This window comes from Temnothorax longispinosus, chromosome 6 (genome assembly GCF_030848805.1).
Source record: "Temnothorax longispinosus isolate EJ_2023e chromosome 6, Tlon_JGU_v1, whole genome shotgun sequence".
Classification (NCBI taxonomy): Eukaryota; Metazoa; Arthropoda; class Insecta; order Hymenoptera; family Formicidae; genus Temnothorax; species Temnothorax longispinosus.
The window spans coordinates 12,069,009-12,088,082 of record NC_092363.1 but is presented as its reverse complement, the minus strand read 5'-3'; the positions used below and the strand labels follow the sequence as shown (position 1 = coordinate 12,088,082).

The 19,074-nt window shown below is 31.7% G+C and overlaps 1 protein-coding gene across 3 annotated transcripts in view; it reads left to right on the top strand.

Annotated features, from left to right (window-relative positions):
* The window catches only part of Tj (traffic jam), a 59,175-nt gene that overhangs the window by 8,757 nt on the left and 31,344 nt on the right, over positions 1-19,074 (top strand). For 2 of the 3 annotated variants that reach the window (XM_071780580.1, XM_071780579.1), the window contains exons 3-4: positions 276-601; positions 9,599-10,062. In XM_071780580.1, coding sequence (XP_071636681.1) covers positions 276-601; positions 9,599-9,991 — 719 coding nt within the window. In that variant the 3' untranslated portion in view covers positions 9,992-10,062. The remainder of the gene's footprint in view (positions 1-275; positions 602-9,598; positions 10,063-19,074) is intronic. The other variant, XM_071780581.1, reaches the window with a different exon arrangement.

Below are 19,074 nucleotides of genomic sequence, written 5' to 3'. Positions count from 1 at the left end.
TCCTGGGGGCAAAACTAAGCGACGTACAGTAAAAATTTCTTAAGCAATTTTGTACCTGAAGAACACGCTTTAAATGTATACCATTAAATTTGCTTGAAAATTTTAATTAATTGTTGAAAATTGCCTTTGAAAAAATCGTGTCGAGTTTGCCCCGGTCTTCCCTACATGGTACATGCCGATTCACTTTAATTCTCTCTCTTACCTCTCGATATTTTGTCATCTTTCACTATGTTTTCCAACACATTCTAAATTCTTCATTGACGTTGTTGTTGTAGGTGGATATCTGGCAATGTCAAGTCATCTAGAGTATTATAGTGGTCCGGGTGCAGGAGGAGGAATGCTTCCCGCGGGCGGGAGCGTAATGCAGGGGATGGAGGATAGCATGCAAGGCTTATCAATACAACCGGGCAGACCTTTGAGCGTGTGCTCCGTGAGTTCTTGCGGCGCCGGTGGACCCACTCCAGCTCATCGCTCGGGCAACGGCCTGTACTCCAATTGCAACGGTACGAATCCTCAAGACGAACTCATGGACGATGAGCTTTTGATGTCGCTTTCTGTGCGCGAACTCAACAAACGCCTCCATGGTTGTCCACGAGAACAGGTGAGTGAAATCTTTTCTTTCCTATTCGCGTAGCGCAAAGATACTTCGGGACTGATATTTTAAATTAGAGAGCGAAATTGGTGATTAATATCGGTAATTTTATAATCTATTAGAATAAGTTGTGTAATTCTAGTTTGGTAGTTCGCGGTATAATTCTAGTTTAATTTTTCAAATTACGCCTGATGAAGGTTTATAAAGTTTTAGCGTTTTAAAGGATGAGGAAGGTAATCCCATCACAAAGTAAAAAAATCTACACGAATATAGATGTAACTTTACTTGTGTTCATGTATGTGCGGCTTACTCTTCATAAAAAAACATATGGAAATGTCTTGCTCATTGAGTTTTGAACATATTGTGAAACCATTGAAAGTAAGACATACATATATTCTCTTTTAAATATTCTAAAAATATTTTCTGGCACGTTTAGGGATTAAAACAAATCCTCCAAGTTAACTCAATAGTCTCAATACGTCTAATTTTAATTGAATATTACCAAAATTTTGAGATATGCTGCATATATACGAAGAGAAAATGATGTATTAATGGCACTAGCTAACAGCAGTCTAATTGAATATAATCTTGTTGATTCAATAATAATATTAATGAAACAGATACGCCATGTTCGTGTTTTAATAAAATGTTATGTGTTTCATTAATTTTGACTTAACAAAATTATTTTTTAATAATTAGGTAAATAACAAGTAACTCTTGATAATAAAATTAACAAGTAACAACTTGTTAATTTTTGGGGTTTTGAGAATTTAACGCGGTTGACAGTGCAGTTAAGTTAACGTTATATCGATCCTTAATAACTACTGGGATACATAATTATAAATCAAACGTTGTGGCTTCACTTTGAGCCATCTTCAGCGACGCGGTAAAAAATTAAATCAAAATAATTTCACGTTTTCCGGCGAAAAATAAGTGAGTAACTTTAAAATTTGGTGGTCTTAAACTAGCGTGATTTTCCGCAAGGAAATTCAAGTAAAACTTAGCTAATGATTTATAGTTTATTGATCGAAATCAAAATGACAATTATAACTTGAGCAAAAAAAGAAGTGAGGTCATATCCACCAGCTCAAAGAACGCAAAAATAAGTATTGTAATTGTGGTAAAAAGCATTGAGAAACAATACAATTTGTAAGTAAAGGATGTCGTTAAAATTGAGATAATGATGCACTTAAAAAACAGTATTGATTCCAAATGACAACTCGTCTGGCTGTCAAAACAGTGACTGAGATTAGGAGGTAACAAGCTATTAACTCTCACTATACAATGTTTAAAAAATATTACAGGTGAAGAGTTAAAAAAAGGAGGAATAAAAAATTGATAATAAAGAAAATACTAAAACCATCAGATTCAACGAAAATTTTGAGGTCACGGATAAGTGAATAATTTAAAATGTAATGACCGGAGTCAAAATGTAATAAAATTAAAAATTAACGGTAGAACAGGTGACAATAATGAGCAAGGTTTACAATTTGCTTAAAATTGAAATGCATGGTGTAAGTATTCGGTGTCTAATTGTGAATTAAGACTCTTCTGAAGTTGAATGTGCGTAATTTCGGAAACTAACTGTTTTGATAAAAATCTTTCATAAAATCTTTTTCAAATTTTTCGTTCTCCCAATCTTTATGGTTACAGTTAATTCTGTTCTGTTATGACGAAAGGAATGAGTGTGTTTTTTCGAATATAGTAGGATGCTCATTATCAGAAATTTTGGTTTTATAAGTTGTCTCATCGTTTGTCCCACATAGGATGCATCGCAATCCTTGCAAAATATTTTATAAATAACGTTCTTCTTTAAATTGTGGTTGGAAGAACGTCTTTATGAATATTGATAAAGCCTTCGAGTTTATTGAGACTAAAATAGGACAATCTAGCGCAAATATATATCTTTGATAACATTCTCAAATTTTTCCAAAATAGTTAACATACAATATCGAAATAACATACGGTATCGTTAACGAGAAGGTAGCTTGATTTCACTTATACTGTCTGTGGCACTAACGTTATTTTGTTTGTTTTTATCTTGCATGTTTGTCTATTAAAAAAAGACCTTAGCCTTATTATTAATTAAGGCCATTGATGAAAAAAGGACACATAGGCTTATGTGCCCTTTTTCCGCAAATTGTCTAAATAGACTCAGGTACGTGTCATATACAAGGTGTTTCTAAAACTATGTCAAAGATTTTAAGGGCGTATTCTAGAGGTCAAAATAAGAAAAAAAGTTCTTATAAACATGGGTCCAAAAATGCTTTCCCTCCGAGTCATAGCCCTCTAAAGTTGGGGGAAAAAGATCGTTGAAATTTTGTGCACAGTGTAATCATTAATAATGACCTTTATTTTTACGTGGTTTTGACAATTTGGTTCAATTTCTGAAGGGGAAAAAATATTTAAAAAAAGTATTTCTAAAATTTTTTGGATTACAATCCGTGTAATTTGTGCAATAAAGAAAGGTAGAGCTTTTTTCAATTATTTGTTGGAATGGTAGAGATAGGTATATCTATCTCTTAACACCTGAGATAGCAGTACTGTGGACACATAGCCCCCGTAGATAGATGGCCCTGGTCTTCCCTATAATTTATTACAAACTAATTTCTGTGCTTTTTGTAACAATGTCATATAAATGTATGTAACATGTTTGAAATTTTTACTCATAATATATATTTATAATATAGTCATTAGGAGGTAATAATATTACTCTTTAAAGAAAGAAACAATAGAGTAAAATGCAATACTTATAAAAAGTGGCGGATTATACAAACTATCCCGCATTGTCCGACATCACCATTTTTAGTCACCGTCGAAAGTACGTACTTTCGTCCCTAATAGCAGGGACGAAAGTTTAACATTTACTCCCTGTGAGAAGTACACGCGCGCTCTCTATACGGCGGTAACACGAACCGGATAGGAACTTCGAGATTACGTTCCAGTACCTCTCGAAGCGTAGGCTCGAGGCGTCAGTTGCCTTTGCAGGTTAGGTTTTCGCCGGCTTGTAGGCTCGAGGGAACGGTGCCGGCACGTGCCGGGCTTCCCGACGATCCGCGTCTCGTTCCCCGGCCGGAAGACGAGATCCCGACGACGGACGGCTTATCGATCGTCCTGGCGTGCGAATCCGCGCGACACACGTGCACACACATACCAACGGTCACCCCGTTGGCACGCACGTGAATTTATTTTTACAAAATATGACAAGACTTGACTCTTCGAATGTATTTGATGCCTGCCCCCCCGACCAGCAGCACTCGCTTCGCTCGTGCCGCAAATGTCGGGGGCAGGCATCAAAAACATGCTTATTAACATTTAAAGTTAAAAAAAGTAAAATTAATAACGTACTTTCGACCGGCTATGAAGAAAAATCGTATACACTACAAGGGCCAAAAGTTGAAATCTCGGTCCTGCTCGTTATGATGCCCTCGGCTTCGCCTCGGGGCATCATGACGCGCAGGGCCGAAAATTCAACTTTCGGCCCTTGTAGTGTAATATACTATTTTATCGTACAAGATAAATGCGTATACCGCATATGTACACCATATGACACTTGCTAAATAGACAACACCAATTCTATTTTAGTTTTACATGCAACAAAAAGCGATTAAGAATTTATGAAGTAACGAAGTAAGTGATACACATCAAATCTTTAATTTAACATATTAACTCTATGATGATTGTAACGCTGCCATTTTTTGTACGTTAGGGGTTCAGCAGCTAATAATTCCACTGCTGCCCGCTAAGTAAGTTGTAACATTTAATAGGCTAGATATCATGGTGTTTCATATTGCCCTACTATCTTACAATACCCGTACTTTCTCTATATTGATAAGAAATATGTAATAGTAAGATTCAAAAATTTTTGGTTTAATTTTACACCCGCAAATATTAATTAATTTTATCGCTTAACTACCGCTTGCACTATGTTGAACAACCGCTTGAGACTATTATAGTTTATACATATATGGTACTATGTATAAATATTATAAGAAATTTATATTATCAGAGTCGTATTTAAGTAATTTCTATGCGAAGGTAATGCTGCACATCATGTCAAATATTTCATAGTTTAGTTCTAGAGATTTCAAATCTTATTGCGCAAATAATATTTTATATATTTATCCTAGTATTTATCATAGTATTTATCATAGTACTTATCATAGTATTTATCATAATATTTATCATAGTATTAAAATTTGAACAGTATTTCGAAAATTAACGTTGACCTTAATGAGTCAATGCATGTTTATCAGAGATAAAACTTTTTAAATATGTTGGGATATACAAGGGTCGGTACGAAAGTAAAGCCTTCTAATTATTTTCTTACGAATCTGGCGCCATAGAAAATTTTGCGTTTCACTGAGTTGTTACTTGAAGTCTCTAGTTGCACTATGTTGAGTGATGTTGTGATCATTTACGTGAGTGTGTCACACGAGCAGTTCGAACTGATGTGTGTTTCAGATACTTCTTCCACGGTAAGAAATTCAATCACTGCCCTTGTCTGTTATGCGTATCTAAAACACACATCAATTTGAGCTGTTTGTGTGACACACTAATGTAACTGATTACAACACCACTCAACATAATGCAATTAGAGACTTCAAGTAACAACTTGGTCAAACGCAAAATTTTCTATGGCGCCAGAGTAAAAAAAAAATTAAGAAGCATTACTTTCGTACCGACCCGTGTATGTTCCACTGAATGCCAAGAGATTAGAAGAAAAAAGCTCTTTAATCTTTAGTCTTATAAAAGTTTATAAGGTAAGTTAACCTTATAAACTTTTATATGTGGATAAAGGTTAAAATGTGCAAAGTTGCTAAAGAGGATTGCAGATGTCTTAAAAGCGAAATAATTTTCGAAAAACCTAGATATTTTGTTAGATAATACGTTAACAACTATAAAACTTTCTCGTAAAACTTTTCTATATATATGACTTACGCCATTTACGATTTACGATATTTATTCAAATTAAATATGAGCTTTAATCCAAGAAAACGCAACTAGATTTTTTGACGGGCCAAAGAAATTTGAGTTATTAAAGTTATACCGCGGGCCGCAGCAGCTAAATTTAGAACTTATATGTTTTGCTTTCTTTGCATTACCCAGGAATCACTACGTGGAGGTAAGGCAAAGTCGAATCCTGTTTAATTTTTTACTTTTTCTTTTTTGTTTTCTTTTTATATATGTTTTTTATTAATATTGCCGAGATCAAAATTTTGATAACTTTGCGACAAGAGCAATTGATGAGAAGTTGTGTGTGCGTACTCGAAACCTCGGTCCTCGAGACCCCAGTCGCAATATCGCATTACTGATAAATGTGAAAAACAATTCGGCGCTATGCGCTAATAATTTAGTTTATTTTTCATTTTTTTTTGCGGATCAAGCTTGGACGTCGCGGATTCGGCTCGCGGGCCGCTAGTTGCGTATCTCTGCTTTAATGGATTGAAACAACGTGCGAGAAAATATTTACAAAAATATTATACATATACATGAGCCAGATGTAAAGAAAGTTGAATTTTCTTACTTTTGTTTAAAAAAAAAAATTTAAGTTTTAGACAAATTATAATAATTTTTCATATAATTATTTAAGTTATATAATATAATTATTTAATATATAATATAATTATATAATATAATATAATTATTTAAGTTATATATAATAGAGGAAAGTCCCCTATTATGAGATACCACATCTATTTTGTGTGATTGCCGGGAGTCTATATGAACAGAATTGAAAAACGTAGTAGGTCATTTTGAAGGGAATTTAATAAGCTTTAAGATGCTAAAATGTAGAATTTAATTTAAATATTAATTTTTATGAAAATTAGAAAAATGTAAAAAATGAGCTTTATGCAAAATCGAAAAAGTATGCTCCTAATATGAGATACCTCAAGAAATCGATAATAAAGTACAAAATACATTAGTATCGCAATTAGAAAACTTTATTTAATGTTTTTGAAATGGAGAAACACATTTGCAATAATCGCAAACCCACTTATACCCAATATTTCCAGCGCAGCCAATGTGCGCTCAAAATGAGCATGCGATCACCGTCAGCACACTCTTATAATTTCGTATAAACATTCCCTTAACTTTAACATAGTATTTTTCCTCTTTTTATTACTGTACAATAACCTTCATACTCCAGCAACGATTGTCACTCGTGCATAGGCTATTTCATATTAAGAGTACCCTGAATATCTCATATTACGGACGCCTTGCGGTTTTGCGATCACCAAATCTAACCTCCACAATTAAGTAACTCAACATATCCCGTATTTTCCTATTAATACAATCTTACTCTATCGCTGTATGCAGAACTCATTGCCAAATATCTATTTATTATATAATAAACAAGGTTCACAAAAACTCACCTTCATTGAACTTGACAACACCCAAATTCACAATTTCGATGTCCGCAACGAGTGCATATAGGTTTTACTCTAAAGGCAATAAGTTCATGATGGAACCAACAGAGAGAATTTACTAATTTAGCAGAAACCTTGCTGTCGCATATTAGGAGCTTATTTTATAATAGGGGACTTTTCTATAATATAATTATAATAATTGAAGTTATTATAATATAAAAAATGAATTGAAGTTATAATATAAAATATCTTTTTAAGAAAGGTAAAAAAAGCGCCAACTCTGTCCGCGTCCGTCAAAATAGCTATTGTGCAAAATGTGCATGAATTTATACACATCATAAAATTTAATTCCTTTATAATACTTAATAGAATAATCAAATATTTAATCCAAGAGAACTTAGTGTTGAGAATAAAATATTATGTTTATCATAACATTTAATTATTTTATTATTGTGCTTATTTAAAGAATATCAAAAAAACTTGGCGGTGTTGAACGAATATCCATGCAAATGTTTTATGTGACGTGACTGTGTGAAGTTTGTGTAAATAAAGAGCGAATTTGATTTAAAATGTGAATAGTTATATGTGGGGACTAGATTTGAAACATTTGCGTGCATTTATTTAATAGCGTTAAGTAAAGTTGTGTGTTGTGTTGGGCTATGTTGGAACGTGTCGGGATATATTGAAATGTTGCGTGGGTAGGAGGGGAGTGAGGGGTGATTAGGTGAATGGCGTGGGTGAAGATAAGTAAGGATGTGAAGGGTGTGTGTGTGTGTGAGTGTATGTGAATATTGAAATGTCGATTTATAAGGGGACACCGGGACGACGACGATGACATTGACGACATTTCTTAAATCTAACTTACTCATTTTTAACACTGTAGAGACACTCTCGATCTCACTGTCTGTGTCGCGGGCGCTTACACTTGGCGCGAGACTCTGGCCGTGTCTCTTGATAAGGTTATAATAATCGAAAATTTAATTTATATTCATATAAACTTTTCACTGATAATAATGATTTGAAAATTCTATTAAAATAGATAGAAATTAAAAATGATCAAAATGAAACACATGCGTGATTAAAAATAATATAAGATAAGATGAAGATTATAACAAAAGTTTGCTTTTTATGTATGTATTTGTTATCTCGTTTTAGTCTTTAAACTCATTTTATAGATCTTGAAGTAAAAAATAATACAAAAATTCAATGATTTAGTTAATAAAAAAAACATGAAGCATATACGAAGGTTCGTATTACAAAGTTCTATTTTAATTATTAATTGTTTTAACATAAGTAATAATAATGTAGAAATAAATCTAATTCTAAATCTTAATTTGCAAAACTGGATTTCACAGTTTCATGATACTATTTTATTTTATTTGATATTATCCATAATCTAAGTCAATGGTTGGATCAGGTGATATTTTTGGCGTTTACATCTTAAGTAGCTGATCGTAACTATGATAATTGTGAGATGCGAGGCACTCTGTCTTAGGAGCGGTTATTTCATAAATATGATTGTATCTTTTGAGTGCTGCTAAGTCATTGGAAGTTTTTTCTTTTTAGGCAGTTGTTTTTTTAATAATTAAAAAATTAAATATTTTATTATTAGTTATATCTTTTATAATAATTTTTATAACGCTTTATTTAAAGTTCTTAATTCATTTGTAATTAAATTTATATTATTGTATTGAATTTTATATTAAATTATTGAATATTGTGAATTTTGTATTGAATTAAAAATCGGATCGAAAATTGTAATTAAATTTTACTAATAATTTAAATATGTAAAAAACAATATTAAAAAAGATAATAAAATAAAAGGTCTCTATAGTTCGAATAGTATATAAATTTAAAATAAATATAATGTAATTAAATAGTTAATTTAAAACTAAGAACATATTTAAGATATTGGTGCGGTGAACATTGCAGATTTCTGATATAAATTTTAAAAACCATTATTATTGAAATAAGAAATATAAAGAGAAAAATATTACACTTTTTAATGTCGTGTAATATAGAGCAGAACAAGTATTTCAAAACATTTGATCTAATAGCAAATATAACAGAAATAGAGTAATAACGCACTACTATCATCAATCATTTTCTAATGATCATGTGAGACTTGTTAATATATTAATGAGACGGGATTATCCATATCCATCCAAGATAGTAAAAAACAAGATAATTCGTGTTACCCATCTGGCATAAATGAAGATTGTTGTAAAATCAGAAATTTCTGGCAAAATTTAAAATTAATAGGAATTAATTTATGGAGAAAGAGCGCAAAGAAATAAAATGCTACTGATAAAAAATAATTTTATGGTCTAAACATATTAAAGCCAAATAACTTCCTTATTCTTAATATCACCCTTCAGTCCCTTATTACAATAGAATATACATAAAATGAAAATCATTATGCTATTGACATAATATGTAGATATATACGTGATAACTTGTATAGTTTATTGTTTTTTTTTTACTTTATGTACACATAATTACATAGCAAATGTTAAGTAGCGCAGGAAAAAATGTCAAGAATATAAATAGAAAAATTAAGAATATGAAACTAAGAATATGAAGGTGTTAAAAAGGTTCAACTGTATTTTGATCAAATTTATGATTGTGTGCAAAGGTTGTACGGCTGAAGCAAAAACGTCGAACGCTAAAGAATCGCGGTTATGCTCAGAACTGTCGCAGCAAGCGGCTACAGCAACGGCAGGACCTCGAGAGCACTAATCGGAACTTGCAGAACGAGCTCCAGCGCACGAAAATCGAGCTAACGCGGACTCAACAGGAACGCGACCTTTACAAGCAAAGATACGATATGTTGAGAACGCGACAGAGTCATCATCACAATCACAATCATAGCCATCATCAGCAGCAGATGACGCAGCAACAGCAACAACAGCAGCAGCAGCAGCAGCAGCAGCAACATCAAACCCAAAGTCAGCAACCGCATCCACAGCAACAGCAGCAACAGCAGCAACATCAACCAGCACCAGCCAGTCCCGAAGTATATCTGTGACATCGACAGCGCCGAGGAGGCGCTTGTTGGACTTGAAGAGTTATTCGTTGCATCGATGGATTCTTCCGCTGGTGAGTAATGACAAATCAGTGGTATTATAAATATATGGACTGTACACCATATCTAATGCACAGTGTAATACTTGCTTACGATTTAGGAAGACAGAAATATTTTACACTTAATTGTATATACATTTTATTCATATTTACGATTAGCTTTAAATATTGTATATCAAGCGACGCAGTAGCATCGCGACGCCAAGTAGGTACATAAAAAGAGTGAACTAACTACGTGACAATTATTGCATAAATATTGAGGCGCTAACACTAAACTTATCGAGTATACATTATCGATGGTATTTTCTTTTTTTGCATTGTTGTCTTGAAGGTGGCACAAGCATACAATCAATTTGTTGTTTTAATATATATTATTTTATTATGCCATACTGTAAAAGAGATAAATTAAAAATTAGCAGAATTTTAGTAATTGTTAAGAAATGTTAAATACAATGTAGGTAATAGTTATTTGTGTAACAAGTGCGGGAAGTTGAGAATTGGACACGGGTGCGGAGTGGACGCACGAGCCGAAGGCGATTAATTAATCTTTTTTAAGCCAAGGTATACAGGGTGTATCTGAAATGATGCACTAAACTCTAGGAGCGTATTCTAGAGGTCAAAATAAGACTTTTTTTTTCTATAAACATGGGTCCGCAAATAAACCTCCCTCAGAGCTAAAGGCCCCTAAAGTTTGGGAAAACAATTAAAAATTGGTTGTATTTCAGAAAAAAATGGCAGAAGATTGAAATTTGATATAGACCAGAATTATGAAGTAAAGTAAGCCACTAAAATGAAAAAATAAAAACGTATATCATGAAAACATTAAGGATGTATCGGACCTATTTTCAAAGCGCTATCAAGTGGATAAAAATTTGTGAGAATGTTCTTTTAGTCTTCCTGATGTGCTACAAAAAAGTAGAAACGAATCCACTAAACGGTTGCTGAGATATAACGATTTTAAATTTTCACTGATTTTACACGTATTCTTATGGGAAGAGACGATTTTGACGGATAAAACAGCTAAAAAAATGTTGAAGAAGCGCTACCAATATTTTGAATTTTTTGTAGGTACATCTAGTATACGAATAGATGAAAATATCTGCCAAGTTTCAATTGTCTTCACTACACCGTTTTAAAGAAATAAATTAATAATTAATGATAATATTAATTAATAATTAATAATTAATAATTAATGATTAATGACTAATGATTAATTAATTAATTAATAATTAATTATTAATTTTATTAATAATTTGACGTTATAAAGTTGAAATCAGGGCATTTTCACTGCCAAAAGTTTAGGCTCATAAATTACAAAAATCGCAAATAATACTGGAAAAAACATTTGTAAAGTAAAAAATACCTTTCTAGGAGTAAAAATAAGACTCCTACTATCATTTGAGTATCTTACATCTAGATTTACTATACGTTAGGCGTAGATATTCAAGTATTTCAAATTTCATGCACTTTTGTCTAAGATTGTACCTCCGATACATCCTTAATTTGTCAAACTGTTATTTTAGAATTTTAGCTCGGAGGGGGTTCATTTGCGGACGCATGCTTATAGGAAAAAAAATCTTATTTTGACCTCTAGAATACGCTCCTAAAGTTTAGTGCATCATTTCAGATACACCCTGCATACCTCGGCTTATTAAATTATAAATTTGCATGTTGCTTAAGCAACATTTTATTTCGCTCATAAAGCTTCCTCTATGAGAAAGTCAAATTAATAAATATCTACTAACAATAAAAAAAAAAAAAATAAAAAAAAGAGCTTTCTCGAGGAAGCTTTATGAGCGAAATAAAATGTTTCTTAAGCAATGTGCAAATTTATAATTCGCGCATTCTTAAAAATTGCAATGTAAGGAAATAATGTTCAAATTTATAATTTGCACACTTAAAAACTATGAGGAAGCAATGTGCAAGTTTTTTTCTTAGCTACAGGATATCTGAATTAATTAATACAGATCTGTGAATGAGCCTGCATTCGCACGATTCAATGACGAGCGTAAGAGCGCGGGAAGGAAGAAACAAGTCAGCGTTACGCGATGATAGCGGTTGCAATGTGCGTGGCGAGGTATTGAGAGGAGCGTGCATCTAGCAAACGCGAATAATACGCGTAATGTTAGACTGTCTTGTTGAATAACGTGGATGCACGCTCATTCGCAGATCTTTATTAATTAATTTCTTATTGATTATTGCGAAATTCGCAAAATGGTAGAGAACTTTTCTATTCAATATAACCCGTTCTATTTACTCACGAGCGTTCTATTACATCTATTATCAGATACTTCATATTATACAAGTAATTTCTATTTATTCGTATTTCGATGTTTTTATGATAAAAAGATTGAAGAAAAGATGATAAAAAAAAAGTGGAAGGAAAATATATGAAAGATTGATCCCAAACATTTCTATGTTTAGATGAATTATTTTTCAAAATTATATTTTTTTTTCTAAATTATAAATTCTCATATTTTGAGAATTGAAGTTTAATGTTTAGCCGACAGTGGAACTCATTACGGGGTTGAAAGACAAATTTACGTATTGGAAATGTACTACAAATTATCGGTGGAGTCTAATCAAAATCGTTATCATAGCAGCGAATAAATCTTTGGACTGTGCAAACGCTCGACTGGCTTTGCTACTTGGAAACACGCGCACGCAGCGCGCGATTTCATAAACGAACCCGTCGGTCTTGTCCGCTTCCCTCACTTTATTTGCAACGCCATTTCTGCTGACATTGCTGCTCGGCGATGAAACCATCGGGATGGAACGTCGGTAAACAATACGTTCACCTCTTTCCCGGTCTCGAAACCCGCAGCCTGGTTGAAAGTAAGAGAGAGAATGAAAGCCGGGACTGCCAAGACCGCCCTTTACAAGTTCATACGGAGGATTCTAGATATCGCATGTTTCTTCTGGATCGTCAGTGTATATTAACAAGGAAATGTACCTAAGCGTATCTTTTTTTTTTTTGGAAAATTTTGTCTAGAACGGTATCATTATTTCTGTTTAATCAATTTGTTCAACGTCGATATATCTCGAAAACGATTGGACTTGGACGGAAAATAAAGAAACCCTCTTCTCAATAGGATTACTTTCAGATGATTTTCAGTATGCGGGAACCGCATCTTCCCTCGATGAGATTTTGAAGGAAAGGTTAAATTTTTCAAATAAAAACTTATTTGAAAAAAAATGACACCACTTAATAGGATTTGAAGAGATAAATGTAACGACCTATAATTCGTCGTATATTTATAACTCCTTATTGCTCCCTCTCTCTTCTCAAAATATCGTAAGGGGAGAGTTCCATCATACTGAAAATCGATTCAAAGCAATTTTATTGAAGAGATTCTTCTTATTTTTTGTCTGAGTCTGATTATTTTTGTGGTATTGACATGTGGACTGATTGGTCAAAAAGATACATCTCTTCTCTTCTTACGGAAGCAACTTTCAAAAATTCTCTGTGGCTGAAATAAAAAATAAAGTCACAAAATCATAGATCGTTGAATTTGTTTCGTCAGTTGTCAACAATATTGTTAATAATAGGTATTGTTAATTTTAAATCTGCAATTTTTGCAAAAAGAAAGAATAGAAATATCATCTTTTGAGACAATAATTCAGTTCATCACTGGCGAATAATTCTTATTGAATACAATAATTCAGGGCAAAATCTTTTAATGCATTTTTTAATGCTTAATTAGATCCAATTAATCCAACTAAATTAATTATTTCAATAATAAGTGAAAATTTTTCAATTTAGCAATAAATATGAAATATTTGATGTGGTATATTACTCGGTAGCGATTGTACAAACATGACTGTATGTAATATAAATATAAATATGGTAATTGTTTACAATAACTAACATAGCTCGGATTACTTTGACCTTGACATATGTTGTCAAGGTCACTCTCTTGTGTGACCTTCAGAAGGTTTTAGTCGGCGGTTGCTGCTTATTAAAAAGTTATAAACAAAAAAAGTTTGGAAAATATAGCAGCTATTTTACTGCTATTTACTGCTTTAAATGTTGTGTTTTGGTAAAGCAGCGACTTTCTCGCGAAATAAAGTATTCTCTGCGTTAAAAAAAACGTAATATTAATCGTTTATGCCTTTCAATACTCAAAATAGCTGCTATATTTTCTAAACCTTTTTGTTTATAATTTTTTAATAAGCAGCGACCGCCGACTAAAACCTTCTGAAGGTCACTCCTCCTGAGTGTCAAGGTCACCCTCCTGGTGACCTTGACAACATATGTCAAGGTCAAAGTAATCCGAGCTATGTTAGTTATTGTAAACAATTACCATAAATATAAATATAAATATAATACAGAGATTTATAATGAGATGTTTTTTAAATTATATATACAAAATGTCTATAAAGTTTGTCCATCCTCTATATTTCGGAAACGGCTCAAAATAATGAAAAACTGCAAAATACGTGTTCGATCATTTCGAGGGGCTACGAGGAACAGACAACCTCCCCAACCCCTTATGAGTAGCTCCTCGAAATGATCGAACACTTATTTCGCGGTTTTTCATAATTTTGAACCGTTTTTAAAATATAGGATAGGAACAGACTCTTAATAAACACCCTGTATAAGATATAAATGAAAGTTTTGAATCTCTTGCACTTCAATAATAAAGTATAACGATACTATTAATTGATACTTGCGAATATAGATTAGGCTGAAAATTTTCGGATTTTAATTATGTAGTTTTTGTCAATATAAGGTTTATTACATTTTTAAAATTTTATTTTTAAAACTGAATATATATTTTACAAACCTAAAAATATTTCAATGTAAACTTATCTTAAAATTTAAAAATATTTTCTTTTTTTACACATGTTATACTGGATTTGCTATTTTTGTGTTTTGACATCGTTTTCGTTCAACGGCTCCGCGAATCTTTAAAAATAAAATTGAACCGGACATGTTCCTTTTCTTAAGAACAGTCAGATATGAAAGAATCAACCCACTCTGATTGCACAAAATAAAAAATCATTATTAGGTAAAAAAAAAATATCCATACGTTTAAGTTCCTAGATAGATAGAACGTGATATTTAGAAATCCCTTTTTTTTTTTTGATATTTTAATATTATCTTACCATTTTTTTAACATTAAAAATATTGTTTATAAATAGTGAATATTCAAGATTTGAGAAACCAAATCTTGTTGGATAAATTCAAGGATTGTGTAGGAAGTATATTAAATCAAATTGCAAATAAAATTGTGATTAAATTATTGTGATTTAAATACCAGAATTAAAATTTCCATCAATATTGTAGAAATAAATAGTGTACATTTCTCAAGATATCAGAGATATATCTCTAGTTGGATATAGTCTTCCTATATAACGAGCAAAGGATAAATATGAAGATAAGAAAATAATTGAGGAGAGTATAAGATTGATTAATTTTTTTACGTCCGTAAGAATAGTGGTATTTAAACAAATTTTGCCATACAAAAGCTCCATCCATGAGCTTTCAACGTCAATGATTGTCAGACACGGATGAGGATAAAGTTCTAATGAGGATTTAATAGACTTGTCCACAAGGGTCGTTTGACAATGGCTCGTTCTCGACCCTCGTAGAATCCCCGAGGCAGACGTCGCATGTCAAGTTGACAGATTGACTGCTCGTCCGTTTCAACAGATTCGTTTGGCTCTCTCGTTATGATAGCTTTCGGCTTAATTAAATCTAGGCTTATAAAAATTTACTAGTTTTTGAAAATACTTGCATTTTAAAATTTCTTATATTATGGAATTTAATTTTAAATGTGTAAATTAACTTAAGCGATGACAGTATTTTTACATAAAAATTTTGTTCTTTCTATTGTGCATATATTTACCTATAATTTCAAAGTAACTTTATCGCAATCAGTGGGATCTTATTTGTATTGTTTTTGTTATACAATACAAATACAAAAGTTAAGAATAATTATTGAAAAGTTAATATCTTATAAGAGATGTTTTTTATTTTATTCTATATATTTTTAAGATAAATGATAAAAGATGACTGTGCTAAACAATTGTAGTCATATTATTACGACTAAATTTAAGTTACTGCCTTATATTATCATTATAAATGTGCTCATATTATATGTAGGAACATCATCCGATATTTTTATCATCGTCGAAAGAAGTGAAGAAGAGGGAAGAGAAGGAAAGGAGAGAAAGGATTGTTTGAGGATTCGAGTTTCACGTTTTATAACTGTCATACGTTATGACAAATAGTCGGTCGGCCCATAGACCGGGGCGATAGACAAGATAGTCAATGCCGTAGCGAGCTATGTGTCGAAGTGTCGAAACAGGTGGGCTGACGAGGGGAGGAACCTCGAGGACGAACCGGAAGTGAGCTTTATTGTCAAGTCACGCTGGCATCGTGGCCTATCTCTATCCTTCTACAATAACCCCTCTGCTTCAGAAGTTTCCTTCTTTTCCCTTGTAGATGAGCTATTCACATTCACTTGCTTGCAAGTACACATTTGAATTTGTAGTCATAAATAAAAAAATGACTGTATGAGGGAAATGTCGCATTTCTCAAAAAATATAATTTAATGGTAACTTATTTATTATTAAATTTATTATTAAATTAATCTCTAAATGTAATAAGTAAATAAAAAGAAACATTAATATGCAAAAAATTGAAATACTCGATAAAAATATTTATCTTATAAAATATGATATTTATTATCTATATAAAATTAACATTTGTTATAAAGAGAGAAAATTAATATTTTCTCAGAAATCTATACATTTTTTTGTCAAAATATATAATGTAATTCATGTCTGTCTTTATATGTTGAAATAACATAGATTATGTATTGTGACAAATATTTGCATATTTGCATTTAAACATTTTAGAAAGTATTTTGTTTCCAATAACATTAGAAAAAGTATAAGAGTACAATGATGTTGTTAATTACACTGTTGGAAAATTTGTGTTAAATATAACATAAATCACATGTCCCAAACGGTCCACTCAAATTTTTGTGTTAATTTAACATAATATGGATGTATAAATGGTAACACCGGTACTATGTTAAAATATTTCAACAGAAAGGAAATGTAATTCTGATTGTAATTTGAGGTTAATTATGTGTACAATTAACATAACTTTTATGTTAAAGTTAAAATTGTAAGATAAAATCAACACTCCTTTTCTGTAAATTTGAACACATTTAATAAATACGTTTAAATTACTTTAACATATTTTTAAAATTATTTTTATAATTTTACATTTTTAATTTGTAATGTTCAATTAACATAGCAGGCATATGTTAAATCTACACATGTATGTGTTGATTATTTTACACAAAAATTTTAACAAGGACCTTTTTTAACAAAACTATAAAAATTTTCCAACAGTGTACACAGACCGACAAATTTCGATTTTTTTTATCCTCAGATCTCAATAGTCATTCAGAAGCATTTTGGCGTGCTGAAACCGAATCCGTTGCTCGAATTACTCTATCACGTCAGGTTTCGGAGATATTTGTACCTAAATGTGCCAAAAATGCCATTTTTCGGCTTTTTTAGGTTGAAATAACTATAAAACGATACGTGTTAGACTCATTTTCTCGACGCATTCTGCAGGAAAAATACACACACGCGCGTGCACACATACACACACATACGCATGACCGTACCAATAAACAAACAGACAGACAGACAGACAGACAGACAGACAGACAGACAGACAGACAGACAGATAGATAGAGAGATAGCAGAATTGTCATAATTGGAATTTATAGCCAAGATTTATTTACATTTTTAATCTATCAAAATTAAATCATGAAACGTTGTGCTTATTGTTTGAATTTTGAAATAAAATGTATAAATCGACAATTTATTTAATCTTGTATATATATACTTGTTTCTTTAATGTCGTTTAAACATTTGCTTATATACAGGGTAAATATTTTCACATCCGATAACTTTGTAATCATTGTTGCTACAATAATTAATTTAAACGCAAATTGAAACATAACGAAGAGGGCATAAGATGCACATAATTATAAATTTTTGCGTATAAAAGTATTTTTTAATAATGCAAGATTAACTTATTTTTTCCAAATGAGAATATAATGACACTGCAAATTTGTAGCGGACTTTACGCTGACAAACAGTTGATTGATTGATTGAGCATGCAAATATTAGTAGGAAAGGAAAAAAATTAAAAATGTAGAATCAAAAATATGCGTAATGCTTAGTACTCGTAATGCGAATTAATACTGTATTTCTGAAAAAAATCTCTACTTTCGGTAAATGTCTAGATTAAGAGCGACCTTACCGATTTTAATGGCCTTGACATAGGAAAGACCGGGGCTCGTTGGCACTGCGTTCCGTTTATATATTTATAGCGAAAGAAACAAAATAGAAAAGTTATCACAAAATAACTCTTTTAGATATGATATGTTTTAAAATATCGTATTAATGTTCTTCAGTTTGAGAAGTGACGTAAATCTAAGTGACGTATTATTAGTTAGAAAAAAAGTTTCTGTTACTATACGACATGTTATTTTAAGTAACAACAGTAATTTATTGTAATAATATGACTAAAATCAAACGTATGTAAGGATGTGGTATGTTGATTCATATATTTTTTTATCACTTTTCCATTGTTCAATGGTTGTCAATTCCATCGTGAGACAATTTTTAAACTTTTTCTCTCGACTGTTGCCAACCTTCGGTTCGAAGACGAGGGAGTATTTAATCATCATTGAATGTTGATTCATATTAAGGCACGCTTAGCTTGACTTGCTGTTGCCGCGTGCGTGAGACGTGTGTGAACATGTGATTTGCTACCTACAATGCTGATAGAAGCATATATATTTAAATTTAATATTTTTATATTGAAGGAAAGCTACATCTAAAATATTTTACAATTGTTTTTCTGCAACAGCATTTTGCTCTTTGATCATTACAAAATAACTTTAAAAGATACAATCTTTATCAAGACGTACATATCTGCTATCTGTTTTGCATTTATATTACGTTTTCATTAATTTAACATGGACTTTG